The sequence below is a fragment of the Odontesthes bonariensis genome, chromosome 1 (genome assembly GCF_027942865.1).
Source record: "Odontesthes bonariensis isolate fOdoBon6 chromosome 1, fOdoBon6.hap1, whole genome shotgun sequence".
NCBI classification, from domain to species: domain Eukaryota; kingdom Metazoa; phylum Chordata; class Actinopteri; order Atheriniformes; family Atherinopsidae; genus Odontesthes; species Odontesthes bonariensis.
The window spans coordinates 9618218-9646170 of record NC_134506.1 but is presented as its reverse complement, the minus strand read 5'-3'; the positions used below and the strand labels follow the sequence as shown (position 1 = coordinate 9646170).

Genomic DNA, 27953 nt, shown 5'->3' with positions numbered 1-27953 from the left:
CACTCAAGTAAAAGTATAGGTACTCCTCCAAAATATGACTTTGGTAAAAGTCCAAGTCACTGACTGAAATGTTACTTGAGTTAAAGTCTTAAAGTATCCGAAACGTCTTGTACTTAAGTATGAGAATTACTGTAAAAATAGATGTACTTAAGTAATGTAATGAAAAGTATAAGTAAAAAGTAAACTTATAGTTTTTACTTATACTTAAAAAACTTAAAACCTTAAAAACTTAAAAAACCTTTAAGTTTTTCTTCTTCAAGTAAGGTCAGTGCTGAAAATGAGGCGTACATTACACCATTAAGAAAAAAATTAAACAAAAGAGGCTGCTACTGTTATTGCCATCATTATAAACAAAATTTAAAGAAAAAAATAGGAGAAAACTGAAGCTTATCTGGCATCTGAAGAGGGAGTCCAGTTTGAAACCCCTTTTGTAAACCTTTCTAAAAAATAAATAAAATAACTCAGTACAGAAAATGCGGTCAACATCACCAAGAAAAAAAGCTGTTACGATTACTGTACTTCACAAGCTATATGAGGTGCACACACAACCGGTCATTATACAAAAGAAAAAAAGAATTGGGAGGGAACTGCAGCTTATCTGGCATCTGAAGAGGAAGACCTTTTTTGTAAAACTACATTAAAACCTTAAAAAGGGGAGTTTCCATAAGATAGAATTTCCACGTCTTTGGGCAGGCATAACAAGCATGGGGTCAAAACACTGTTGCGTTTTTTTTTTCTCTCTCTCTCTCTTTTTTTTTGTAACGAATAACTAAACCGAACAATGAAAATGTATTGGAGTAAAAGTATGCAATTAAGTTCGGAAATATAGTGAAGTAAAAGTGAAAGTTGTCAAAAAATTTTAAACTCAAGGAAAGTACAAAGTATTCCAAAATATACTTAAGTACAGTAGTGAAGTATTTTTACTTCGTTACTATACAACACTGGTTCTGGCATCAGCTATAATGACATGAATAATGTGATTACTTCCTGTAAAATCACACATGCGCAGTACAAATAATAACACAAGATAGAATCCAGTGAACATGCTTGGTTCCTCCTGTACCTGTAACAGAATGTAAATATAATTTATAAAGATCGTTCTCTTTGAGTAACAAAGAACTGTTTATGGAATAACCGACAACACAAACCAATCATCAGCCATCTTTTTTGGAGTTGTCTGCTGGGCCAGTGGCATCTCAGCAACAGATAGAAAGAGGATGGAAAGGCTGATTCAGAAAGCCAGCTTGGTTCTGGGATGCTCCCTTGACTCAGCTGAGGTGGTGGGAGAGAAGTGAATGATGGCCAAGCTATCATCTCTGATTGACAACCTTTTCCACCCTCTACATGACACCATCACTGCACTGGGCAGCTCTATCGCAGGTAGGTGCTGTTAGACTGTACAACCAGCACTGTTCTCAGTAGACCACAGGCTACATGTACATCTTACATGTTAAAAACGGGACAATGTGCAATTTCATCCCTTTCATGTGCAATATCTACATGTACTATCTCTGGAACAATGTAAATACATTGTAAATATTAATCCATACTTATTCTGTTTGTATATATTATAGCTGCTAAAGAGATTTATTCCATATTGAATATCGTATCATACTTTTTATTTCTCTATAATCACAAATTCATACATTCACAAACATGAAATGATGTAAATGCTAATTTTTTCTATCTTACCGTTCTTGCTGCTGTAAGTGGGACTAATACAGGACTATCTTATCTTCTCTTATGTAAACTGTATGACATCACTAGTGTTGTCACCATCTCTGCTTTTCTTGCAGCGACAACCATTCGTACGAACAGATTTGTTCTTAAGTCGTGTGTACGAGTGATTTAAGAGAATTTGCGCATTCACCAATTTTTTCTTATTTTAAGTTTTCTTTCAGGTACGAACAGAATTTACGAGTGATCCAGACCTGTAGTAGGAGTCACATAGAATAGTCCACTGTTATTCTAATCAAGTTTGCTTGACTCATGGATTGTATATTTAATTACTTTGAAGCAATGTCACAGCCCGGCTCTAAGTCTGCAACAAAGATGGGATACAGACGAGAGTTTTTAAATTCGAAAATAACTTTTATTCACAAAATTATCTAAACTAAGGAAACGTGGAAGTCAGTTGTCATTAGTGTATGCATGCATGAGTGTGTGGATGTGTAAGCAAACGAAAACAGAACAAAACAGCAGACGCCCCGTAACCTGGTCTAACCAACTCAATCAAAGTGGGGGGGGGGCGTAACTGGCAGGAGAGGAGCTTTTAAAACACAAGCCCCAGGTGTGGCTCAATTTGCCTGATGAGCACTCCGCCTTACTCCCTGCAAAAGGGAAGAAACAACTAAAAAGACAGGGACAACTAGTGGAGCGGAGGGGTCGTCACAGCAATCATACATAAATATATACATTATACCCCAAGTTAAGTTAAGAAGTCAAGAGTGTTTGTCGAATTTAAAATAAGACTACAAAAATGTTCTTGCATGAGGCCCATAGTTTGTGACAAGCTTAATGTGAAAATATATGACATATGTATGATTTTTTTTTTTTAGAACTTAAAAAAAAGATCCAAAGACTTGCTTATATAGAGAATTACAAGTTTTATCTTGTCTTGACCAGTTAATTTATTTGGTTTGTGATCATTGAGTTATTACAATTAGAGCACGAACACAAACTGTATTTTTCAGTTGGGACTATTTTTGTATTTTTCGGATGGTCTAACAGCAAGATTTAGAGGAGGGCATCATGAGAAGAATAACAGTTAGAAATGCTTGGAGCAGCCTTTTGGAACAAATGAGGTTGGCGGCTATGGAAAAACCTTCTATGGCAACGTTAGTAATCTGACTTCCCACTGTTTCAAGGGATTGCAACATATCATTAGATCCAGTAAGATGCATTAGTGTGAGGGATGGCAATGTCACCAATCTGTATCTCCCTATGGTCCTTCATTAGCCACTAATCCATTGATGATTGTTATTAGTGAGTAAGGCGTATGTGTGTGTGTGTGTGTGTCTGTATGTACTAGAGAGACATGCATTTTGGCATAGCGCTCTGAATATCAGCCATGTGATTTATTATCTTGGTATTGTTGTCCCCTCTTTCCCAACAGGAGCATTGTCCTTTTGCCAATTAATTTTGAATCTGTTACGACCACAGAGGGGAAAGGAGAGACAGCAAAAGAGCATCAACAAACACATTGGTTGAACCCCAGAGTCAAGTGCAGTGATATATATATATATTTTTAACCAGCTATGGTTGGTTAATTCTGGGCTTGTCTTCTTTTAATGTCTGCTTTTGTTTTTCCTTTCTTGTATGTTCCCTCATCCTCTCTATTCTCAAATACCATTGATTTATGCAACTGCTTGTTCATGCTTTTCTTTTTCTTCCTCTTAATTCTTCCATTTTCTTCTTTTCATTGTTCTGGTGTTTCTATAACAACCACAGGGTCATTTTTCAGCTTCTGCACTTCACTCTTAATCCTGTTAATGCGACACTCGGCGTTTATTTTTCTTGCGGCTCTTTCCTGATATGGTCGGTATTACTTGATGGCACCCTATCATTCAGAAAATACTTTTTTCTCCGGTCTGTATTTTGGCCCAGGTTGCATCATTGAGTGCACAACCACATAAACAAGGCACTTTTTCCACCTCACAACTTGCATTTATTTATTTAAGTTTTTGTAAATCTCCATGTGTGAATCCATCAAGCATTCTTTTTTCCAGTAGGTATCAAATCTGACAGAACTGAGAGCAATCCTGTGGGTGCATTCTTGTAATTACACCTTCTTCCTGCTGTGACAAGTAAACACTACTCTGTCGTCCGTGTGTTTTTGGATGAAAGGGTGGTTGTACTGATGAGAGCTATGTGGGACCATACTGTGTTTTACCAGTGTCACAATGATTGCTGTTTACAACACGTTGCACTGCACTGATTATAATTACTAGTTGAGATGCTGAGATGGCTATGTCAGTTTGTTCCGACTGAAACTTCCCTTGTCAGATGTTCACATACTATATTCCTGAAGGGAAATAAGGGGATGGCAGATGAATGGAAGCCAATGTAAATTGATAAAATATGTCTTCTTTGTATATTGCTATATGTTATATCATGCTTTACTTGTGTCTGAATACAGCTTTTGTTTTACTTCCAACCTGCTTAATCACCTGTTGTCTAAATAAATTTTTTTGCCAGAATATATTCACCAGCCTATAGACGTCTACTTTCCACTGAATTGCCTTTATGTAACAACAGGAGTAGCAGTATGTGGAGTAAAGAGCCCCATTGCTTGGCTTAACGTGGTGAGTCTGGTTAGAAGTGAGGCTAAATGACTGTAGTTATGGATGAATTGGTGGTAAAAGTTAGCAAGGAAACACTGAAGCTGTTTGTGGATGGAGAGAACTGGCCATTAAGCTACTTCCTTGATCTTATCTGGGTCCATCTTTACCTTCCCACCCTCAAACAGAAAGCCCACAAAGGTTAGAGATAGGACATGAAACTCGACTTGACATACTAGGAGTCTTTGATGGACCATTCTCACATGATAACGCTTCAGGATTCTTTGAAAAGATAAAAGAAAATTGAAGAAGTCCTTTAAAACATCCATAACTAAGGCCTGAAATACTAAGGGGCATTAGTAAGACCAAAAGGCTTAACCAGTTACTCAAAATGGCCTTAGGGTGTATTCAATACAGTCTTCCATTTATCCGCCTAATGGATTCTGACAAGGTGATAGGTGTTACGAGATCTAATTTAGTGAAGATGGTGATTGACAAAGATGTGAAATCATAAGGCACAGATCTACTTTTTCAGACATGAAACAGTCATGCAGTTTATAAGCTAAACATATGACGAAAAAAAGGAACACTGTATGTTTCATGTTTTGATATTGTTGTTGCCCAACTTTTGTGGGGATAGCCAACTGTAGTTTTCTGATTGGACCAAACATATTTGGTAACACTTATTAAGACACAACAACAGCATCAATGATGCAGAAATAGGCTGACGAACTGCGGCAGGTCTGTCTGCTGCATTTAAAAGGCAAGAATCAGCTTATTTATATACAGAAGAGATAATAATAAACCACCTTGTAGACGAGGAGCTGGCATTTACTATATTTAATTATGATTATGTGGAAAAACTGAGAATTTCAGAAATGACATAATGTTTGTGCTGCTCATTAATAGTGACAGATGCATCGGCCAAACAATTTAAATCAACATGCAAGTCAACACGTTAATATTTATTGCATCGAAACATCTTTTTGAATTGAAAGCTTATCTGACAGAAGCATGGTATTGATTCATTTCAGAAGGTATTATTTAGCCTCAGTTTTCTTTTTTTTTTCTTTTCTTAAAGACACCTTATTTTTTCATATAATACTACTTTATTATACATAAATATTAAGAACAATATAAATATTAATAATGAAACTCATCACAGGATGTTTGGTAATTTCTGTAAATTGTCTTTATTATCAAATCATTCATAAACATGCAGGAAAGACTAAAAAAAACATAAATGCATTGCATTTTTTGTCTTTTTAAGTGGTGCTTCTACATTTCTAGCAGGCACTCCTATTTTTAGTTGCCATGGAAATGTTTATCTGGAGCTGTGTTTATAGAAAATACTTTATTAATTAAAAAACTTAGTGTCCAGAAAAGTATTGAATATTTTCCTAAGTATTGGTGCACTGGTTTGTGGGGCGGCTGTAGCTCAGGAGTAGTCGCCTACCAATCGTAAGGTTGGTGGTTCAATTACTGCTTCCCCAGGTAGCTTGTCAAAGCGTCCTAGGGCAAGACACTGAACCCCACATTGCTTACCAATGCATCCATTGATGTATGAATGTGTGTGAATGGAGTAGGAAGCACATGATAATCTATAGACTAAGACTGGGTGAATGCGGCATGTAATGTTAAAAACGCTTTGAGTGGTCAGCTAGACTAGAAAAGTGCTATACAAGCAGTCTATTTTCCATTTGTCTACATTTATCTTAATCTGTTGCTCAGTTTTGTGTACTGCTATCTTAACAAAGTGGTCTGTCTTAGTTACGGGAATTTTACAAATCCACAGAAGAGTACAGTGCAGTTAAAAGGTAGGCTTTTTTGCTGGCTCAGGGTCCAAGGATTTGCTTTGCAGCTGCTGCATTGATGGAGAAAAAAGTGCTGTTTTGCAGACACCTCTAAAAAAACAAAAACTGAAAAAGGGGGACAAAAATAACACTGGACGACTCATGCAATAAACCAAACATTTTTTCAAATCGGTTACTCTTTGAAAAATGTGTTTTTACAATTTTAGAGAAAATCTTTACACTTGTTGTTGTGAAACATTGTTGACATGCAACAGTTGTAGTAATATATAAAGGCAAGAAGCCAGAACCACTCTTACCTCTGGAGCCCACATTTGCCTCTTTAATCCTGAGCACACAGTAAGGGTTGAAGACAACACTGAATGAATTCTAGTTAATGTTAACCAAGATGATAAAGATAAAGGAGGTGAGAAACAGCTCAGGGGTCTGGGCTGTTTCCCATGGTGATTCATGACAGTTTCATGGTGATTCGTGCGACTCATGGGTCTGTCAAATTAAAGTTAAAATTGTAAATTTTTTATTCAATTGTGGTTCAGTTTAGTTTCATATGAATTTTGTTGCAGTTTTCATGGTTCAAATAACTGAAAGATTGTTGGCAAGCACTGAACAACTGTGACTAAGTGTTTAGTGGGAAACAGTCAGGACAGTGACATGACAAGCTTTCAGTGAACGGTAACATTCCCAACATACCCAACAATGCATTTTTGTCCTCTGAAAGGGACCAGAGTTTCACATCTTTATTTAAAAAAAACAAAATGATCTCCAATAAAACCTGTTTTGCTGTGGAGATGTCATCCTGGGCTTTCTATTGATATGTGATTTGTTGGGGTTGATCTAATGCAGGGCTACCCAAATCCGGTCCTCGAGGGCCGACGTCCTGCAGGTTTTGGATGTTTCCCTGCTCCATCACACCTGATTCAGATCGATGCTTCATCAGCTGGTTTAACAACCTATTGAAGAGCTCCATTTCATATGAATCAGCTGTGTTGAAGCAGGGAAACATCTGAAACCTGCAGGACGTCGGCCCTCGAGGATCGGATTTGGGTAGCCCTGATCTAATGAAACAGAGGATCTGTCTTTCCAAAATGGCTGCCATACCGACTAGTATGTTTAAAGACATGGTTGGTAATCCTGTTCAGAAACACATTTTGTAATACTGGGTGAAATGGTCCGTGTATCCTGAGAGAAGTTCTGTACTTTGAAATACCTATGCTAGAAATACATGCCAGGAATACATTTTCATCAAAGTTCAAAGCTCACTCAAAGTTACAAATTATCTTGATGTGTCTGAGGGGGATGAAAATAATTATTTAAAATGATATGCAGAATACCTCTGCTTAAAAGAATCTACAAGGTTGTCATAAACTACCAAGATATGTGTCTGTAGATGAATAAATGATTCATTACATTACATTACAGTCATTTTGCAGACGCTTTTATCCAAAGCGACTTACAATAAGTGTGTTCCACATCGGTAGGCAGAAGAACTTCAGGTCACAAGAAATCATAAGTGCATTTCCTTCCAAAACCAAACAGCTAAGAGCATAACTAGCTAAATAACTGCTAGAGTAAGTGCGGTAAGTTAGGTACTAGACAAATGGGAAGATAATTTAGAAAACAAAGACAATTTAGGAAACAAATGTCAGGTGATGTCCTAAGAGGGCGGATCAGGGTAGTGTTTCCTGAAGAGATGGGTTTTCAGCCTGCGGCGAAAGATGGGCAGCGACTCAGCTGTCCTGATATCAGTCGGGAGATCGTTCCACCATCGGGGTGCCAGAACAGAGAAAAGCCGTGACCGTGTCGATCGTGCGCAGGGACCGCTGAGTGACGGGGCAGCCAGGCGCCTGGTGGCCGCAGAGCGAAGTGGTCGGGCGGGGGTGTAGGGCTTGACCATAGCCTGGAGGTATGAAGGAGCTGTTCCTTCCACTGCCCTGTAGGCTAGCACCAGAGTCTTACACTGGATGCGAGCAGCTACAGGGAGCCAGTGTAGAGAGCGGAGAAGGGGAGTGGTGTGGGAGAACATGGGGAGGTTGAACACCAGGCGAGCAGCAGCTTTCTGAACCAGCTCCAGAGGTCTGATGGCAGAAGCCGGGGCGCCAGCAAGGAGGGAGTTGCAGTAGTCCAGGCGGGAGATGACAAGAGCCTGGATGAGCACCTGTGCTGCCTTGTCGGTGAGGAAGGGGCGAATCCTCCGGATGTTGTAGAGGAGGAATCGGCAGGAACAGGTCACTGATGCGATGTTTGGCGAGAACGACAGTCGGTCGTCCAGGGTCACACTCAGACGGTGTGATTCATTGATTCATTTTACTGTTCATTGTCCTGTACATAAGCTTGTCTCCGGGAAACCAAATCAAACTGGGCTGAAAGTCTATGTTCCTGCCAGTCCAAATGGCTTAGTGTTGGACTTTAAGGTCTATGCAGGAAAAAAACACATTCAAAGATGAAAAGCTAGAATTTGGAGGAGATGTAGTGCTTTACTTTGAAAGGGGCTTCACCTCAGCCAAATTACTTGATGTCCTACAGCCAAAGAATCTTTCTGAAACAGGACCTGTGATTAAAAAAAATGATTCCAGCAAGAATGTAAGGCAAAAATGTCAAGTGAATTCACGATGATGATGATCAAGATGGTACCTACGTGTACACTATATTGCCATAACTATTCGCTCATCTGGGAAGTGACTTCCCATTCTTAATCCATAGGGTTTAACATGATGTTGGCCCACCTTTTCCAGCTGTAATAGCTTCAACTCTTCTGGGCATGCTTTCCATAAGGTTTAGGAGTGTGTTTATGGGAATTTTTGACCATTCTTCCAGAAGCGCATTTGTGAGGTCAGACACTGATGTTGGACGAGAAGGCCTGACAAGCAATCTCCGCCCTAATTCATCCCAAAGGTGTTTTATCGGACTGTTGAGATCAGGAATCTGTGCAGGCCAGTCAAATTCTTCCACACCAAACTCGCTCATCCATGTCTTTATGGACTTTGCTTTGTGCACTGGTGCGCAGTCATGTTGGAACAGGAAGGGGCCATCCCCTGCACTTGGTGATGTATGGCTTGGATGCAGCTGCTCGGCCATGGAAACCCATTCCATGAAGCTCTCTACGCATTGTTCTTGAGCTTATCTGTAGGCCATGTAAAGTTTGAAAGTCTGTAGTGATTGACTCGGTGGAAAGTTGGCGACCCTGAGGATATTTCACGCCTGGACTTGTTGCACAGGTGGCATCCTATCACGTTACCACGCTAGAATTCACTGAGCTCCAGAGAGCGACCGATTCTTTCACAAATGTTTGTAGAAGCAGTCTGCATGCCTAGGTTCTTGAATTTATACACATGTAGCCATGGAAGTGATTGGAACACCTAAATTTGATTATTTGGATGGGTGAGTGAATACTTTTGGCAATATAGTGTATGTGGCTGCTTGTCTGGCGCTCCTCGATTTGTTGGTTTTTGTGCTGTTTTTGACTGTTCATTCAAAGAAACAAGTCTCTGCTGGTCAACCACCTGGCCATAACCTAGTTAAATTTGATAATGATGGACATAAAAAACTTATCTCCGCTTCTGTCAGGAATTCCAACTTACCTGTAGCTACTGCCCTTTCTTCTCTCAGTCGCCTTCAACGTTTGCAAAACGCTGCTGCCCGACTTTTAACCAACACTAACAGATGTGTGTATATCATTCCTGTTCTTAACTCCCTCCATTGGCTTCCTGTCCTTTATAGAATTGATTTTAAACTTTCAATGTTTGTTTTTAAAGCTCTAAACGGCATCACCCCATCATATTTATCCAAGCTTTTAACAGTCCGCAATCCTGGTAGAGCTCATAGGTCAACAAATCAATTTTTGCTGGAAGTGCCCAGGTCAAAATACAAACACTGGGGTTTCTGAGCCTTTTTTCCCATTGCTGCTCCCAGGCTCTGGAATAAGCTCCCCTTCAAGCTGCGTCTTATTTCTGACCTGGGCCTCTTCAAATCTAGGCTAAAACCCTACTTACTGGGTTTTTAATTGGACAATGATTTAAAAGATCTAGTTTTTTCAGCTTTGGTTTATTTAATGTGCTTTATGTATAAAGTTGCTAGGGTATGGTCAGTGATCATCAGATGCAGCAGAAGGGAAATGATCATAAGAAAACCATTGGAACTTGCAGTGACAAAATGGCAAGACAACAAGCCAATTCTCATGGCTTCTAGGGCCCTTGGGATAGAACCACAAAGCAGCTGCACTAGGTGCACCAGTAAGGAAAAGCATCACATCAGTCTTTCCAGACCTGCAGTTGTGTATGAGTACAATACCAAAATGGGAAAAGTGGATATGTGCGATTACATGCTCAGTTTCTATCAGATGTCAGGCAGCAGCAGAAAGTGGACTCTCTGCATATTGCTCAATTTCTTTTTTTATACCGGTCTGCCACAAACAGTTGGATCCATTGTACATCAGATAGATAGCCAGGCGTCAGGGAAACAGGTAGAGCATCCTTGAGTGCATTGAATTTTAGCTGGGAAATTGATTTCTCAGGCACGATCTGGTGCATGCAAGGATGTGATATGACAAGCACTGATGATGAAGAAGAAGAGCCTCCTCCACACGAGAAGATCTGTGAAGCCACATCCCCAGAGTGGTATAAAAAGTATAGTTCAATCCATTTGTCAGCAATGTTGACGCAACAAATGCATCAACATGCAGAAATGCAGGCTGCAATAGCAAACTTTTTGTGAAATGCATGATGTATGACATTTATCTGTGTGTAACCAAGAAGAAACTGCTTTTTTGCTGTATCAATCATAATATGACTAAAAATGACTGAAAAAGGCATAAAATCTACAAAATGCCTAAACCAAAAAATAGTTCAAGCAACAGTTTGCAATGGTTTTTCATGTTCAATGTTAACATAACTCTTGTAATGCAATATAAAGAAAAAGTAAAGCTATAAACTGCTTTTCATCGTAAATAATTTTTTTTTATTTATTTATTTATTTTTTTTTTATTTTCTTGTTCCTCTCATCAAAATGATAGAAAAGTTGATGTATGAAAGACTTATTTGGTGGGCAATAGATACTGTTGTCCATTAACATTCAATAAAAAGTAAATAAAAAGTTTTTCTGACGAAAAAAAAAACGACGAAAAAAAAAAAATGTTGCATTGAGAAAAAAAAAATTGCAACACTTACTTTTTTGGGTGTGAGGGGGATACACAACCAACACTTGCTATTTGTGTTTAACTTCTGCATAAATAGAGCTCTTGGACTCCTAGACTACTGCTGGCAGAGTAAGGTAGAAACTGTTGGTTCGGTTGTAATGATAATAAAACTTTTCAAATCTTTTAATTGTAATCAGAAGAAGCAGAAACTTGTAGGTAAAGGCTGTATTAAAATGAGGATGCTTCTTAACCCCCCCCCCCCCCCCTCACAAAACAAAGCTTTCATTTGTTTGTCAGCCAGCACAATCAACCCTCTAAAAATGTCCCTCTTCTTTCCTTTGCTTCCCAGGATCAGAGTGGTACTTGGTCAGAGTGGAGTTGACTGTGACTGATGTAAATGACAACATCCCAGAGTGGCACATGGTTCCTGCTCCCTACCTGGCGGTGGTTTCATCTGATGCTCCTGCCGGTTCGTTGGTGTACAAACTCTACGCTCAGGATGGGGACGAAGGCAACAATGGCGAAGTGGAGTACTTTCTGTCAGATGGTAGGTTGCTTCTCTTTATGTCCTGCATGTTCAGAAATGAAGCGGGTTGACTTCTGCTATGGCAAATCAAAATGCTTGCAATAGTTTAAAATTAAAGCTTTGACATGTCAGCCAGTCACTATTAAGGCTTAAGCTCGAGACTTTCAACCACAGAATATTTACAACTTTACAGGTTTTAATTAGTGTTCCATAGTGGTCAAGATAGATAACATCAGTCATAATATTTTCAGTGAGACACGGTCCAATCTCGTCAAATCTTTGTCACTTGAAATAAGCAGCTGCAGTTCCAGTATTTTCTACACAAGCAATTTTCTGCCTTGAAGCCATTCTTTTCTCCACTATGCAAAATAATTGCTTTTATTATTGTCTGCCATGTAATGATATTGTGTGCCTGTTTTTGAATTTGTCAAAGAGATGATCTTCCAATTTTCCTCCTGAGGATGCATGAGAATAAACTGACAAGAAAGAAGAACATAAACATCTCTGTTGGTGTCTAGAGTAAACTTTACAGATAGGATGTTAAGAAATGATGTTTTACTCATCTAAGGGTAAATCACATATCCCATGGTGTTTTGGTTGCTTCTTTTGAGTTTATGTTTTATCAGTTGTCTTAATGCACTGTTGTGTAATAGGCGTACCCCTATGTTGGAGGATTTTTTTCATCTAAAAATCATAAATTTGTCAGTGGTATTCGTCATGCTTTTAGAATTTCACATCTTAATAACCTCAAAAGTTAATGTTCCTATTAAACCTTCCTTTAAAGGTTATTCCTTAGCAGGGTAGGACATTAACTCTTTATTTGTATCTGTCATTAACTGGGAACATCTACCAGCTAATGACAGATACAGATAAAGCATCTTAGAATTGAGAAAAGAACACATTCAGCAAACATTTACAAAATGGTGGTATTTGATAATTTCAGGATATCAGAAGCTCTTTCTTTCTCTCATATTTAAACATGTCATTTTAAAAAGTCTAATCACCTCGATCCTATAATCTAACAAGGCTTTGTAAGTAGAGGACTGCAACATGATTGATCAGGTTAACCTTTGTCATTGACCTGCTTGTTCAAATTAGTCTCTCATATCTCACATCAAATGATATTCAGTTTCAAGGCCCATTCCTGCATGAATATATATAGTTACACATGTTAAATAATATCTTCAACCCGGAGTAAGGTTTGCTTGGGAGAGGTGCCCACACGGAAGATAAATAACCAATGCCAAGTTTGGTTTTTATTATTGCAACATCATTTTAGACATATTTCTACATGATAGTGCCATATATTTTCTGGGTTTTAATAAAGTGGTTGGCCAATTAGGTGTGTGCTTGCATTTGTTTTTGTCATTAATGCAGCTAAAGAAATTGTATACACTATATATGTATGTATATATATATATATATAGAGAGAGATAGATGTATACATATATATATTTTTTTCTGTGATTCCTTCTGTAACCCTGTACAATAGATCAAAAAGTTGTTGCTCATCTTAATTTGTCCTACAGTTTGGAAAATTTAAGATAAACACAAGAAACTTGTGCTAAAGAAAAAAATGGACCAGATTCTGAATAATTCCCTATAATCCCTATAAAGATCAGTGAGCAGTGCTGACCAACATGTCATTGGGGTCATCAGGTGGTAACCTCCTTTCAACATTGTTTCTTCTAGTTGGACCCACAACACCTCCAGGAGGCTAGACAGTGATCACTGTCACTGCGTGCTGGCTTCCAGAGTCACTCCCCTAATGCCAGCCATCACTACTCCTCACACCATAATAACCATGTTTTTTTCCCCACAACCTCAAGCTACACCAGCCTCTCATCAACTGCACCGAGTCATAGCGGGATGGGGATACAAACCCTGGTTCGGGTAGGGGGTAGAAATAGAAGAGGTAAAGATAAGTAGGAATGGGATTCAAACCCTGGTTCGGGTGGGGGGTATTGAAAGTATAGAGGGTGCCAGAGGTGGAGGCAGTACAATACACACTAGCAGATTCAGCAGACAAACTCACCTAAACAGTCCTACAATCACTAAAAATGCCAGCAAATACGAGGGCATACAGGCCAACTCACCTGAATGGCCGCCTGGTTTCAAAAGGCTCACATTGGCCACACACTCAACTTAAATACATCCTGGATTTCTGCCAAGAATTTGTTTACCCTAAGTGCTCCCCCTGCTGGGCCCCAGCTACTATTGCTTCTTCTAATCCAAATCCACTGACTGGACTTTACTGCCTCATCTGACACTTCCTTCACCATTTTCCTCACACTCTGTCCACTTATATCCAGCACCCTCAACAATGGCACAGCAGACTTTGCAACAAATCCTCTACATCCTACTTCCACTGAACATATCCTAACTTTCCATCCTCGCTGCTCTGCTTCTGCCCCCAACTCTACATACCTAAGCTTTTTCCTTTCATATGCTTCTGCTACTAATTCCTCCCAAGGAACAGTCAGCTCTATTAAATAGACTCTCATTCTACTCCTAGATCACAATATCATATCAGGCCTTAGATTTGTAGAGGCTATTTCCTTGGGAATAACAAGCTTATTTCCTAAATCTACCTGCGTCTCCTAATCACAAGCATCCTCAATGCTGCCTTGCCTCCATTATTGTCTTATTAACTTTCTCCCCCTCTTGAACAAACTGAATTACCACTCTCTTCAGCTTAATCTCTCCTAAAGCCTTTGTTTATCTTCAATACCTGCAGCTAAGCTTCTTAATACTTGGTTATGTCACCACGTATACCGGCCTTGTGACAGACCAACTTTACAACCTGACAAAATATGCCTTAGAGTTGCAGTACCTAAACATAACGAAAATAACAGGTCTCCGTTTACCCAGAGTTTTAGGTTCTGGGGAGTTGGCAATACATCATATGTTGCCCCTATCAAAAATCTAAAACTCCGTTCCTCCATACTCCACAGCTCTTTCCAACTAAGCTTTTTCTTCTCTACACGTTTGCAATTCAACCACTGCCCCTGCTTAGCCTGAGCCACTGCCTTTGTGCCCCTTAACATTTCCTCCTGTCTACGAACCTGCTCAACAACTAACTTTCTCTTCTCCTTGGGACCTGCTCTACTCCACGCTGGTTTGCCTGGGCCAAGCTCCAACCCTCCTCTGCCTATTTGCACATTACCCACAATCTCTGTATGCCTAAGAGTTGCTTCTGCCTCCTGAGCTGCCATTCTTGGATTCCATTTCCTCCCCTTGGTTGGGTTTGGAACCACCTTACTAACTACCACATCTTTACTCCCAGCTAACAGGAGCTCTTTCCTAACTTTAGTACATATAAACTCCTCTACTAGACTAGATACTGGGAGCTGGAGTATGCCCTTCCCATACAGTGCCACAGTATTAAACATCTAGGAACACCTAGCCACTTCCTACTGTAAAAGCTAACTAATCTTTCCAATTTTTCTGCAACAGATAATGGAATCTCATACACAGCCAGTGGCCACATCAACCTAGGAAATAATCCAAACTGCAGACATCAGAGCTTCAACTTTACTGGAAGCCCTGATTTATCTATTCTATCCAGTCCCTCAGCAACATCTTTCCGAAACTGCACTGCCTGCTCTCCATCATTCATGTCTGCCTGGTACCACCTGCCTAAACTCTTTACTGCCTTTTCCCTAATTATTGAATTTTTTCTTCATCTATTATAAACTTTATATCACTTCATTTCCCTCTACTTATTGAGATACTTCTAGACTTAGGTTTGATTTTCACAACAGCCCACTTTAGATTTTTATTAAGTCTCTCAAGAAACCTGAGAATGACTAGGATTCTCTTCATACATGGCACTGTTGTAGTCACCAACGTCATATCATCCATGTAGGCCCTAATTGGTGTATGCCATCCTGATGTCTCTCTCCACCTACAACCCACTTGGAAGCTGTAATAATTATCTCTATCGCCATTGTAAATGCTAATGGAGAAATCGTACACCCTGCCATAATGCCTATTTCTAGCCTCTGCCAGCCTGTTGTGAAACCTGCTGTACTTAGGCATAGTCTAATCCTGAAAATATGCTCTTACTAAGTTAACAACAACTACAGGCACTCTAAAATACTCAAACGCTTTCCAAATAAGGCTATAGGGCACTAAACCAAATGCATTTGCTAGATCCAGAAATATGACATGCAAGTCTTTTTTCTCAATCTTGGCTGTCTGAATCTGATGCTAAATCATTCTAGTGTACTCTAAACACCCTGTGAAACCTGGTATTCCTGCCTTCTGCACAGTAGTATCTATTAAGCTATTCTTTTCTAAATAACTAGCTAATCTCTGTGCAACTACACTAAAAAAAATCTAACCCTCTACATTTAGGAGAGAGATCATCCTGAACTGACTCAGGTCTCTCTCAGGACTCTTTCTCCTTTGGAATAAGAACATGTCCTGCCCTACAGCATGCTCTAGGAATAAACTCTTTCTCCCAAACTATTCTTAATTGCCTCCACAAAAACTTTATGATATCAGGATATCACTTTTATAAACCAGGCAGGGGACTCCATTTGGCCCTGGGGCCGCCGAAGCCTTAGCACGCCTGACTACCTCCTCAACCTCCTCCCACCTAGGTGGCCTAACATCCATCTTATGAGCTATCTCTCTTCTTATGGTGCCATGTCAGGTGGAAGGCCTGCTACTCTACACTGCTCAAGGTCTGAATATGTATTTCTTAGATACTCTTCCACCTCTGACTTTGTTGCTTAGCTGCCCTTACTTTTCCTGGTTAAACAACCCTCTAACAAACTTGATCGGGTCCTTGTAAAACACAGTCCTTACTTATTCTTTCCTCTTTCTCTTTTTCCTAAGACATTCAGCCCTTCTGACTATTGCTAGCCTGCTTCTCAATTCTTAGTGCAAAACATTAATTGCCTCCCTCTCGTCTTCTGTAGCTCTTTTCCACTGCTTTCTTACATTTCTTCTTCCCTTAACCAATTTCTCCATCTCTTTTTGCTGTCTAAACTTAACTAAATGTACTCTTTCAACCCTCTTTCCATCTTGCACCCCAAATCTTTCTACACCATAGGAGTAAATTTTATCTCCCATCTTCTCAAGCCTATCGCTTGCATTTCCTCCTAACCTATCTAATATTATCGACAAATCTTTATTGACTGCCTCCCATTCTTTGTTGCTATTTGCCCGAGACCACTTAACTCTAGCTTTCTGCTCCATATTTCTCTCTCGAACTGGCCTATTCACCTCAGTATCAGCTGCATTCCTTCTAAGAACCTCCTCTTCCACCTACGTAGCTGCGTTATTGATATCCTTCAGACTGTGGTTTTCTACCTGCCGCTTTAGAAAAAACAAGTTGGCATATTTTGTAGAATTTGTTTATTGTTAGCCTCCATTATAAGAAAGTTGCAGGTTGGCTAGTTTAATGAATCAAAGGGTTCAGTATTGGCAGGTATTGATGACAAAAACAAGTTTCTCAGTCTCCTCCTGTTGCACAATGTTATCAGTTTTAAATATGTTTTTTTACTGTGGATGCTACCTGGGAAATGGCTGTGGCAGGTGGAGTATGTGATGAGACAGACGTCAATCGTTCTGTCCTTTTATCATCTTATCAGTTTTACTCATCATTCAATGCCTGATCATGGTCTGATCAAGTTTGATCATGGCAATATCTTGTCAGATCCACTTGTGTGTTGCACATAATAGATTCAACTAAATAGATAATATTGGATAGACACATAGTGATAAATATGACCCAACCTGGGGCCACATGCATTAAGCTCTGTGTAGATTCAGTCTAAAATTATTGGTCACGTGTTAGAACAGAGGTAAAAATGTAAACAACTGATCTGTCTCTCAGTTTTAAAGCATGTTTGCATTTTCATTTTACACATGTACACAAGCACCTTTTTCTTCCACTACCAAACAAATGTATACTATTATGACTTCAGGGGTCATAACAATACACTCCTTGGAATAATCAACCATGAATTACTGGACATGGCAATGTAAACAAGAACAAAAAAACGGGACTCTCCCTTGGAGGTAAAATAGAGACATTTTTTAACAAAATGTGCTGTTTTGGTAAACAGTAACAGAGGCTATTGACTGTTACTAGCTCAGAGCATATATTTAATTTACACCTCACCATAGCAGATGTAACTGTGTGAAAATATTTGTGTGCACAGAAATACATGTGAAGTACATACACTTGTGACACCTTTTTTTTTAATCAGTTCTCATGCATGTGAGACAAAAACTGCACACACAATTTTTGTATGTACATTTTGTTTTCATGTTTGGAACCTGTTCCAAACTGTTCCAAACTACAGATATAAAACATTAATCTGAACCCATACCTCCAGTCAGTTGCACTGGTTTATCTCGTCATTGTTCTTGTTGTTTTGATGTCTTTTATTTAGTGTTTTTTTTCTGTATTCTGCAGGTGGTGATGGTCGCTTTGAAGTGGACAGGAAGAGTGGCCAGGTTCGAACTACAGGGCTTCCTCTGCAGCGGGACAGGGAGTACCTGCTGACAGTGGTGGCTGCCGACCGGCTGGGTAGTCGCAGTGTCCCTGCTGTCGTCTCTGTGGTTGCTGGAGCCCGGCCGCCACAATTTAACAATGCTTCCTTCACCATCGCCATACCAGAAAACACCCCTGAAGGACAGCCGTAAGTTAACACACATCCATTGATTTTCTATTCTAAACATGCATGGCCAATGCTATATCTGCTTCCGACTCACATCTGTGCACATTTATAAAAATCTCCCACACATTGCCTTTCTACCACAGCCATGATTGACATTCAAACTGGCATCACTTTTATAAGTGTTCACTCATCCGAGAACTCCTCTCCTAACTCTTCTAGCACACCTAACCTGTATTTACTTTGCACCTCTGTACCTGTTCTGTACTTATACTCTATAATTTATGTAGACTTAAATAGATTTAGCACTTAATGCTCGAATGCTTTTCCTCACTTGTAAGTCCCTTTGGATAAAAGAATCTGCTAAATGACAACCTGTTAATGTTCATTGCCTCAGTTCCTAAACTACATATTCATTGTAGTCGTACAAGATACATGCATTTATTTAGGTGTCTGGCTGTGAGTGCAGATCTTTGTTATACAGACTGCTGAATTTATGTCAACAGAGTGACACATTTAGCCCATTTACAGTAAATATGCAGCACAATGAGTGAGCTTCTTAAAAATTTTAATTTAGCTAGTTTAAAAGTAATTTAGCAATCTTTTGTATCTTTATCATTCTAACATAATTACAAGAGATTCCTGACAGAAGATCTAACAGCCTTTAGTGTGAATGGGGCTCTAAATTAATGTCATTTTAGATGTGCAACCAATGTTTTCATGAAACCAGCTTTGTTAGATATTTGTGTGGTTAAAAAAAGCTGAGTAAAAATGAATGCCATTTGTATATTTACATGCATCAACTTTAAAAACACCAAACAATCTGTCTTGAAATTAACGCAGTGGTCACAAATAGTTTGCGTAACTACAGGACAAAGACACTAGAAAGGCAACAGATAATTAAACGTAACGGGGCCTGTAACATGGATGTGATGTACATTGGTCCAACAAGCAACAATTTGGTGAGGATGCATGTAGAGATGCAAATATTTGTCAGATTGCACAGCAGACTTACTTTGATTGCCAGACGAAGAAAGATGTCCTCCCTGAAATCAGACATATGGAAGAATAATCCAACTGTTTTACATTGTTAAACATTTTAATGGGCTACATCATTCAGCTGAAGAATGCAGAGGGAGCGTCTGTCTTTATATTCATAGGGTTGTAAAAAAAAGTATGACATTCTAGTTGATTGCAGTTCTGTCTTCAGTGTCGGTCTGTCAGAAAATGGTTCTCAACACTTTAAGACAGTGACAGGGGATTTTATCATGGTTAATACCTATTGATACCATTTATTCACATTAATATTGGTTCCTTTTTATAATTTTTGCAGACTGGTGCAAAACCAAGATTAAAAGATTAGAAAAGATTCATGTTTCATTTTCCCTTGTTTGTTGATGGTGATCACGACTTTTCCGACTTTTTCCTTTTTCGGCTATCCACTGACAAATATGTGGCTAAATCTATGGAATTACTCAGGAACACACATTAAAAGGGCTAACAATCAACATGTGGTGGTGGGATGTGCTTTTGCTCAGCTGCAGAGATGGGGCACGTTAGTTCAGCGAGCAGTGCCAGGTGGAGTTGATCAACACAGCTGCTGCACATGATGTAATCAGGCTCTCCTATCGTAAGCAGTAGCCCACTGAGGCCCAGGAACCTGGCATAACCAGTCACCCGGGTGTTCTTTTTATTGAAAACTTTTCAGGTTTTGTTAGATGCTGCATGTGCTCCTCTGTGCCAAGCACACGTGGGATAGCACAGCATTTGTTGTCAATGCAAAACACGAGACTTTAACGAAAAAAAAAATATATTTGTTGCTCCAGTCTGCTCAGCCTCAGGACTGAGAGAGTCCTCAGTAACAGTATTCACTGTTAAGCAGTGCTAATTGCATCCTATATTAACAACTGCCAGTTTATTTTTAGCAGTGTAAAGTGTTACCCCTACATGATAAATCCCATCGGTGGCAGGGCCATAAGGCACTGAGGACATGGATGCGGCATGTGCTAACATGTTTACATAATGCAACTAAGATTGGGATACTCTAAGTTTGATAAATGTTTTCAGCGAATATGACCTTATTGGCCTGGTTAAGATCTTACTTCAGAATAAGGTATTTATCTGGTTAATTAGGGAGTTGATGTGAATTTGTGTTCTGGATATACGGTATGTTCTATGACCTCTTATGACTTGGACTAATGATAACACTTGAAAACTTCCAACATAAGTCATTTTCTGAATGTCATTTTCTCAAATTCTTTTTGGGCTGCAGCTTATAAACCTACATTTTTTTTTTAGATGGACCTGTGTGATGATGGTGCAGGATAGACAAGAAGTTATATTAAAAAAAGTCAGCCGAAACACAGTGATCCTGGAAAAGATGCTCTGCTGGACATGCATTCACATATCTGGAAATATTCTGGAGTGGTGCCTGGTAGTTTGCACAAAAGGCATGTGATTTAAAAGGTATGCATTGGGAAATGCTGTGTTTTGTTTTCAGTTCAAAAGTTGAACTGGATCTGAATTGGTTGTAGCAACATTCATCAACATCCCAGTACTTGATTCAAGTAGATAGAAAATAGGGTTATACTGTGCTTCATCCCCCACAACCCTCGCCAGTAACTTTTCAGTAACTTTCATAAGATTATGTCACAGCAACTTTTGTGTATTCACTTTTCATGTTTCTACAATCTGATGTGTACACATATTCATTTATTGTGTGTATATTCCTGTTATTGAATTATGTGCATTCTTGTATAACTATTACTGATGTGAGTGCTGCCTACCTTGGTCAGGATGCTCAAGTAAACAGAAGAAATACAATTTTTTTTTTCTCGCAGGTTAAATAAATAGTTCTAACTGAAAGAATAAGATGAATTCCCCAAATCCTGGTGCACAAATCTTGTGAAGACCTGCCCAATGGGACTTGGATTATAATTGCCGCAAGGGAGCTCCTAGATAGTACTGACTTATGAGCTTCAAGAGTTTTATAACTGATAGGTTTGTTATTTTTAAGTTTTTAATCATTTGAGTGGACAAAAGAAAATGTCATTGAGTTGTTGAGTGTTGACATTTAAAAATAACTTAAATGATTTTGCAATTTAATAAAATGTGTAAAAACTGGTGAATACTTTTTTAAAGCTCTTGTATATCTGCAGAACATGAATGATGCAGACCCACAATCACACACACACACACACACACACACCCACACCCACACACACAGTTCAGATGGAAGTCATACTGCTGACTTTACTCTATTTGACAAACCAGTAAAATGGGCATCCCTATTTGTTTATGTTGATTTAATTGGTAAAAGTGTATCACAATTGGAAAGTACATTTAGACAGTAGCTCATAGTTTAGCCTTTTAATGGCTGAATGCCACGGCTCCACTTAATTTTTTTGGTCCACCATCTACTGCAGGTAATTCCTCTGTACACCGATGACATGAAATAATATTTGGAAAACGTCTCTTTGATATTGTGTACTCATCTACAGAAATCCCATTACAAGTATTGCACACTTAGTCAACCGTATGCTTTTTTTCTTCCCCTCCATGTCTCTCCAGCTTTTTGGTGACACGTGCTGTATCCTTCCAGGAGAAACCAATCACCTACAGCCTCCTCATCAACCCCAGCAGCCTCTTCTCAATTTCAGCAGAGACGGGTGAAATCAGCCTGACCCGCTCTATCGACTATGAGAGTGACCAACATCGCTACTTGCTGCTGGTGCGAGCCAGCGAAGGCCAGGAAAGCCTGAGCAGTGCAGCAGAGGTTTGTGTGTTTGATGTGAATTCCAAGTCACATTCCCACTGTCAAATGCACTGGTTGCTTTTGATGCTGCAAACATTAAGGACACTACAAGGTTGCTTCAACAGCTCTAACAAAGTCTGTACTCAGTACTGAAGTCAATGTGTGACAGCTCTTTGAATCCTTTTAGGTCTGCTACCAACAGGGAAATATAATTTAACTTGTTTTGCAGGTTGTATGGCTGCCTTTTATCTGCTGGATCTCAAGTTACTGACACATATTTGGCTGACATTGTAAACATGGTGCATTAACTTAGTTGTATGTCATTTCCTTAATTGCTGTGAGCAGTTATGATATATAAGAGAATTTCCACACATGGTTTCAAAATGTCATACTATTCTTAAATGTCAGTGTGCTAAATGTGCTTTTAGACTGCATAAAAACCGGTAGGTTTAGATTAATTGATTCCCATTTTATGCATATATCGTACTACATCAAATATAGCAGTTAAAGTAGTCGTCTGCTTAGAGACCTCCCGAATAAGCTCTTTTTGGTGGAGACATGAAATTCTATCAGTTAGGAAGACAAGATATCTGTAGTTGAACCCTTTAAAGCTTGGTCAAAAGGTTCTAAATGATAAAAGCAAAAAAAAACACATTAGATTTTGTTGCAGTTCCAGATTAGTTTGTGTCCCAACATTGGGCATTAGCTTTTGTAGATGTTGCTCTCTGTGTGCCCTCCTCGTTTATTTGATTTTTTAAAAGGGTATTAAAATCTTAAATCTTAATATTAAATCACGGGGGTTGGCTACCGTTTGTAAGATCAACATTCAGACTTTTCGTTCCAGCATTAAAGTGCCAGAGACCTGCAGACTGTCTGAGCGAACTGAGGAGGGAGAGTGAAAGGGCGCATGAGAACTAAGCACTTTATCTGCCAACTGTTTCACAGTGTTTACCTCTTTGTCCAGCCAAGCTTTAGAGATGCACATACACTGACACGGAGCAAACAGACAAATAGACCTCTTACTTGAGAGAGTGTTGTCCAAGTGTGGGAGAGTGTGCTGTATTATGAAAGCAATGTTACTTGAAGTCAGTGAATAAATATTCAGAATCACGCAGATGTTGTGATGTTGTGTTCAATATGAAATATTGCATAGAGATGGTAGAGACATTAAAATTGAATTTCATTTTCAGGACTTGGTGGTTGCTTTTGAGAAGGAGCATACCCTCTGCTCCTTTTTTATGAGTAGCATTAGTATTTGGTGTCCCCTTGTTCTCTACAATGGCTGATTGCCTCTATAACCTCATGTTTAGAGTTTAACTTTTGCTGATTGTCACATTTTCTTGTGTCAGTTGCGTTATATGCTGTGTTATATCAAATATCGGCTTCTTCCCCTACACTTTGTAAATTGCTATTGGCTGGTGGCTTAAAGGTTGAATGCTGGCAATGTCTCGTAAACAGCAAAATAAGAGCATTTCAATTTCAAGGACAGATCAAATGAAAGGTTGACACTAAATTATTGGTGTACAAATATCTGTAATAAAAGTGTGTGGTACAAAGATTTTTGAAGAAAGTTTAGGAATTAGATTCCAGTGCTGTATCAAGGCGGAATATAACATGATGGATGATAGGAAAGACGCTTGTAGTGGGCTTCTGTTGAGGCTCCATCCTTGGAAAATGGAGTAGGAGGATGTGGGATGTGTAAAGTACAGTCTAGAAGGAGAATGACAGCAGAAAAACAATAGTTAATTGCAGTGTTCATCATTATACAATATGTCTTGCAATATAGTACTATAGTACCAGACGCTCACCCAGAAATGACTAAAAAGTGAGTTTAAGATGTTCTTAATGGCATTTTAGTTTATTTTCTTAAAAAACAATAAAATGGAAAATGGGAATTATCCTGCACTATCATTGCATCCAATCAAATGTAAAATTTAAGTCTACTAAGGGGATGAAAGAATATCTCAGTGCCCTCTCACCCTCTGTTTCTATAATAAATTTATAATTATGCAGGGTTAACAGCACTCCACTTTCTGCCAGAAAAAAAAAAAAAAAAGACAACTTAAAAGTGTGACCATTGACTTCAGTGAAACCCTAATAGACTTGTCTGGATGGAATGACTGCTCTGGGACTCCCAATGACTCACTCGTGTTGTCAGGAAGTGAGATAGAACAGAGACTGAGAGCTGCAGGCGTTGAAACATCTGGTCTGGTTTCCATCATTACTCTGGCCCGAGGCTAAAACATGTCCTGCTGAACTGATCTGCCCTCAACTGCTTCTCTCTTGGCCTACAGAGAACAAGAAGTCAGTGTAGAGAAGGAGAGGGAGAAAAGACAGAAAGATAGTTAGACAGAAGAGGACATCAAGTAGTTTGTATGTGCTGTTTTCCTGTTTTAGCTAACCAACATAATTATTCCTATACTTGAATTATGCCTATTTAATTTTGTTTGTTCGGCTTTAGGAAAAAATTTAATTGTGTAAATACCTTTGGTATGACACATGTAAGCATACAGTGTGTGTGAGTTCAATCCTTGATATTCATTATTTTACATCTGAAGTACTCCTCATTAGATAAGATAGCAAAAGATATCAAAGATATAAAAAGTCTTATTTTTTTTTAATTTGGGCTTAGTTGTTTCTATAATAGTGACTTTTTTGAAGATATGATAGAGATGCTCTCAAATTCATTGAAATATATGTATTTATCATCACTATTTCTAAGAACTGAATAACCGATTTATTTTTGTGTAGAACTATAATCATCACCATGCAAAATGATTTGTGTATTTCTTATTTACTTATTTTTTTTTGCCTTCTATTGAAAAGTAATGTCCTTGGTAAAACTGATTGAATTTTTATCTTATTGTGGCTCACTTGCAGCAGTTTGTCTGTGTGTAGCATCAAACAAGATTCTGGTGACAACATTTGAGTAGTATTTCTTGCTTTGTATGGGCTAAGGGGACATATCAAATTTATGAAAAATCCTGTGAGGCTGAGGGAGCTTGCTGATCTCCCTGATTTGCCTTTTGGGTAAAGGGTTTTCTGAACCATAATCTTTGGATAGCCTGGTCCCACAGAGACAACAAGCTGGGGGATTTGACTGGGGCACCTGACATGACTCTCAGGTCTCTCTGCCTACCTCCTAATTTGCTGAAGTGCAGTCATTGGTCAGCAACGATTTGGAACTTATCCATTATCACACTCTCTGGGGCAACTTAATCCTAAAACTCAGACTGATATTCTAGTAGTATTGAGGTGGCATTAGGGGTCCTTATTATTGTTGTTTCAACAAATTTATAAGCCTTAGCAAGAGAGGGCTGCAGCCCTTCTTGAAAAGTTTATCTATAGGGAGGTCATGGCAGCCTCTGGGTGTGGTACAGGCTGTATGCAAGCTAGGACTCCAATAGTGGTAGGGTCTAGATACCTTTAGAAGGCTAAATATCCTCACAACCAAATACTGACCTTTATTTGAGGGGAATTAGAGCAAATAATAGTTTTTTTTCAAGCAATTGACCTTTCAAGCAAGGCCAATTAGAATGAATTGGAGAAGGTTGTCATGTTGTTTTGGTTTTGGCTTTGGCAGCACTTTTCTTTCATATTCCTTGTCCGGCCAAGGAATCCAAAGTTTGCCAGAAACTTGTTAGCACTAACCCTACAGATATATAGGACAGGCTAGCTGGAGTGGTGCCTCACTTGTATCATGTTCCTTGCTCTAGTTTTAGGCAATTGTGGTTTTGCAGCTGAGCCAGATGGAAAGAACAGGAGATCATCCTCTCCCTCGCAGAGCTGTTGGAACTGTCATCAACTCCTGTCAACTTAAAGGTTCATCAAAGGTTTTAGTTCCTGGCTTCCCATTCTGCTGCCAGCACAGCAACAGTGTCAAGTTGATCATCCCAACTGACGCTGGAGTGGTCATATCAGCATAGGTACGGCACAGATGGTCCGGTTAGGAAGTGTCCTTTTGAGATAGATAGCAAGATTATTCTGCAAAATCTTACATGTGCAGCTATATAGATATCGGTTGCTATGTGCCAGCCTTATCGGCAGTAAGTCTGTGTAGCTCTCAATTTTTTTCTTTCGTTTATTTGATTTTATGTAATTTTTTACTTTTAATTTTTCTCTAAACATTTTTAGTGATTTTTAGTGATCGCTTTTTATTTACATTTTGTTTTATTTTAATTTTTTGACGATGTGCACTGCTACTAGAGCAGTGTACACAAGAGAAGAACTGTTGGCACTGTCAAGGATTGGACACGGAATCAAACATCCAATTCCGACCGAGGTAAAAAAGCTGTACCGTGGATGCAGAGCTGGAGCAAAACGAAAGGCAAAGAGGCACAACAGGAGGTGCCTTTTCTGCCCTCTGTGATTATGGGAAATGCTAACTCACTACCAAACAAGTGTGATGAGTTAGAGGCGCTTGTGTGGAACAAACAGCTGTATAAGGAGAGCAGTTTGATCTGTCTGTCTGAGTCCTGGCTGAACGACAACACACCAGACTCATGTGTGGACATTCCCGGCTTCACAGCCGTACGAGCGGATGGAGACCTGAGTACGAGCGGCGGTAAGCGGAAAGGCGGGGGTGTTATACTGTTCTTTAATCAGAGATGGGTAAACCCCCGCAATGTGACTGTTAAGGAGAGGGTTTGTTGTTGTCAGGACTTCTTTCTGAAAGGGCTCAGGTCCTTCAATGTCTGTAGTGATATGATATGCATGTTTTATCACACTATCATTGAGAGTGCACTGTTCTATGCTGTTGTCTGCTGGGTAGGGATGGGAATTGATAAGATTTTTACGATTCCAATTCCATTTTCGATTCTGCTTAACGATTCGGTTCTTTATCGGTTCCCTTATCGATTCTCATTTGGAGAAAAAAAAAAACAACAACGCTGAGGTCCACATTGGTCTATCATGGCCTGGGTAATTTAACTCTTCCCTGCTCTGGTGAAGGGAGAAGCTGGAAGTAGACGTGAACTGGGGTTAGTACCACCAGCCTCTGGCTCTGAGCCAGTCAGGCTCTCCAGGGTTGCCAACTCTCACGCATTTGCCGTGACACTCACTCTGTCAGACTTAGTGTCACGCTCTCACACTTAACAAAGAAATCTCACGCTAGATAATTTTTTCTTTCTGTGTTGATTTTTTTTCACTCTCGTTCTATAATTTCCGAATGCTTAAACTCATGATTGGACCACAGCAGAGTGTCTAATCCCTCTCTGATTGTTGATTCGCTGGAAATGGCTTGTCATTACGTCAGTCGGTACGTCAGTATATTAAGTTATTTATAAGAGGGACCGTGTACATTGTCATTTTGTACATTTTCTGTTAAATTCTGAATTGATCTATGACTATGGCATGAAACTCCATTAAAAATCTACATATACCATCTCACCTTTGCCTTGAAATTTGTTGAACCAGCCTAGACTAGTTTCTCTCTGTTAAACAACATTGTCTTTTGAAGGGCAGCGGAGAATGTAGGCTATGAATGAGATGTGGATTTAGGATTTGCCATGTCTAACTAGTCACCCTAAAATCGACTAGAATGGAAGAAATTGCATTTAAGAAATGCTAAATTTTCTAGAGGAAGGCCCCACACTCTGCACTATTACATATTCATAAAATGTATACATGTATCTACATCATATCTACACAGATATATATGTATCTGTACTGTGGAACAACTTCTGAGATGCGTGTCGCGAACCAACCCGCTGAAATCTCACTCCAAGGTTTTTGGAAAAGTTGGCAACCCTGGGCTCTGTCTCTCATGGTTTCATCTAAGGGCATATTCAGACCAGGAAAGTCCGATAGTTCACTTG

At 39.2% G+C, this 27953-nt stretch overlaps 1 protein-coding gene across 1 annotated transcript in view; it reads left to right on the top strand.

The window, feature by feature from the left end:
* Positions 1-27953, top strand: part of LOC142383713 (neural-cadherin-like) — a 371241-nt gene that overhangs the window by 96618 nt on the left and 246670 nt on the right. Inside the window, exons 2-4 of the mRNA XM_075469412.1 lie at positions 11572-11769; positions 18182-18407; positions 21954-22158. Coding sequence (XP_075325527.1) covers positions 11572-11769; positions 18182-18407; positions 21954-22158 — 629 coding nt within the window. The remainder of the gene's footprint in view (positions 1-11571; positions 11770-18181; positions 18408-21953; positions 22159-27953) is intronic.